The sequence below is a fragment of the Eptesicus fuscus genome, chromosome 1 (assembly GCF_027574615.1).
Source record: "Eptesicus fuscus isolate TK198812 chromosome 1, DD_ASM_mEF_20220401, whole genome shotgun sequence".
Taxonomy (NCBI): domain Eukaryota; kingdom Metazoa; phylum Chordata; class Mammalia; order Chiroptera; family Vespertilionidae; genus Eptesicus; species Eptesicus fuscus.
In genome coordinates this window covers 90,222,707-90,224,701 of record NC_072473.1, presented here as the reverse complement: position 1 = coordinate 90,224,701, position 1,995 = coordinate 90,222,707, and the positions used below count along the sequence as shown (strand labels likewise).

General features: G+C 47.3%; 1 protein-coding gene across 1 annotated transcript; it reads right to left on the bottom strand.

The window, feature by feature from the left end:
• Positions 1-501: 501 nt before the first annotated feature.
• ZCCHC12 (zinc finger CCHC-type containing 12) lies at positions 502-1,710 on the bottom strand. The gene has a single exon (XM_008156830.3). It carries the CDS (start codon positions 1,708-1,710, stop codon positions 502-504), a length of 1,209 nt encoding a protein of 402 aa, XP_008155052.1.
• Between the last annotated feature and the right edge of the window lie 285 nt (positions 1,711-1,995).

Here is a 1,995-nt window from a genome sequence, read left to right as displayed (position 1 = left end):
AAGCCCACAACAAATTGTTTGGTGAAAAAATACAGACTATAGAACAGCACTTATATTTGACACTTTTATCTGTACATATATCTATCTGGGTACATACTAGTAGTTATAGGGAAATATCTAGAAGGATGTCATTAAAGGGTTGACAATGGTTATATAAGGGTAGAAGATTTGGACTAATTTGTTCTTGACTTTTTGTACTTTTTTGTTGTTTGAAGATTTAACAGTGAATTATACCACTTTCACAAAGAGAATAAAGCCATCAAGGAAATGAGCACACACAGAAAATAGACCCTTAGGCAGCAGAGGTGGGGGTGGGGAGCAAGGTCAGAGGACAGGCCATCTTTCTCCACTGTGCTTGTATCCAAGACCCTTTCTCCTGAACCCTAAATGAAAGCTGCTATGTGGATTAATTCATGCAATTAGAAGCCCCCTCCCTCAGTTTTCCCATCACTAGGCTCTGAATATAGCTTAAGGGTTCATTTAAGGCTGAAGGCTAGCACCTCACTGTAGCTCAGAAGGGTCATCAGATTGGTCAGGAGCCTCTCTTGACCCCTCCTCGTCCTCTGTATGTGTCAGCTCCTGCAGGGTCATGACCAGATTTTCAAACATCTCAGCCTTGTTGCTCTTGTCACAGGTTCCCTTCAAGTGGTCCTCCTTGCCACAATATGAAGAATGGGTTGTGTATTTTCGCTTCCTGGCTCTACAAATATCCCCAGGACCATCATTTTTATCTCCAGAACCCCCACTGGTGGAAGGAGACTGAGCCTGGGAACTATTGGGGGAATCAATGACTACCACTTGATCCTGAGGTCTGGCTCTGCTTCTGGGGGGAGGAGAACCAGAGGATGAAAGTGGAGGGTCCTGAGACTCCACCAGGATCACATCTTCATCTGAGTCATCCAGGGTGTCATCTATTTCTATCACGTTGCAGTCAGCACTGCCGATTACTATCCGTAGGGAACCCTGAAATGCCACTGGGCTGGTTGCCCTCTCCACCATTGACTCAGATCTCCTGGCCCGCTTCCGACTAATAAAAGTGTCATCCCAATCCTCCTCCTCCCTTATCATCTTGATTAACTCCAGAAAATTGGGAAGACGCTCCTGCTCATTTGCATACATCCTGAGAAGACGCTTCAACCTGTAGCGCAGGTCCCCATTCAGCTCAGCCCCTAAAAGGAGCTGGTGCAGGCGAGTTTGGTTTGCATCTTTCGCAGCTATGATCCCTGCCTGAATAGCATTCTGGAGCTGCACCTCTAAACGGATCACATAAAGGGAGGCTTTCTCCCCTTGTGCCTGCAGGGTGTTAAAAAATTTACCATGGGCAGTCACATTGTTTTCAGTCTCCCCAAACACCAATTTCATTGCGTGCAAGAAATCTGCCACACTTAGGTTGGGGTTGGCTGCCTGGAGCAAATGCATGACCTCCCGGGCAGGGCCCCTAAGGGTTTTCAGCAAGCGCTTGAGCTTTTCTTCTTCAGACATATTCCAATCTGGCAGGACCCCATTGACTTGGATTAGCCAGTTTTCAAAGGTTTCTTCCCCCTGGGCTGGCACCCCCCTCCCTGAGAACAGCTTCATGTTTCTTTCTGCCATGTTTGCCATTAAAGGACCAAGACTCCTACCCAGGGACCTGAGCATAGAATGGGCCCAAGGTGGCAAGCGTGTGTTCTGCCGCCGGCTATTACCCATGTGTGCAATGATGCTAGCCATGACAGATGATCGGGTATCTGAATATTATCAAGATGTTTGGGCTTTTTGGAAAAGACTAATCTGCAGGCGTGCCGGGAGCCTCTGCCTTCCTCCTGTAAAAAATAAAAAAAACAAAAACAGGAGGGGTGTGTAAGAGGAGATTAATAGGGCTGCAGCTGTTTTCTCTCCCTTCCTGAATATCCTGCAGTACATTTTATATCTGCCTGCTATCCTAAAAATATCCTCCAGGAGACTGGCAGTTACAGCCTCAGGGAGCCAGCAGGTGTCTCCCTGTTAGCGGGGAGC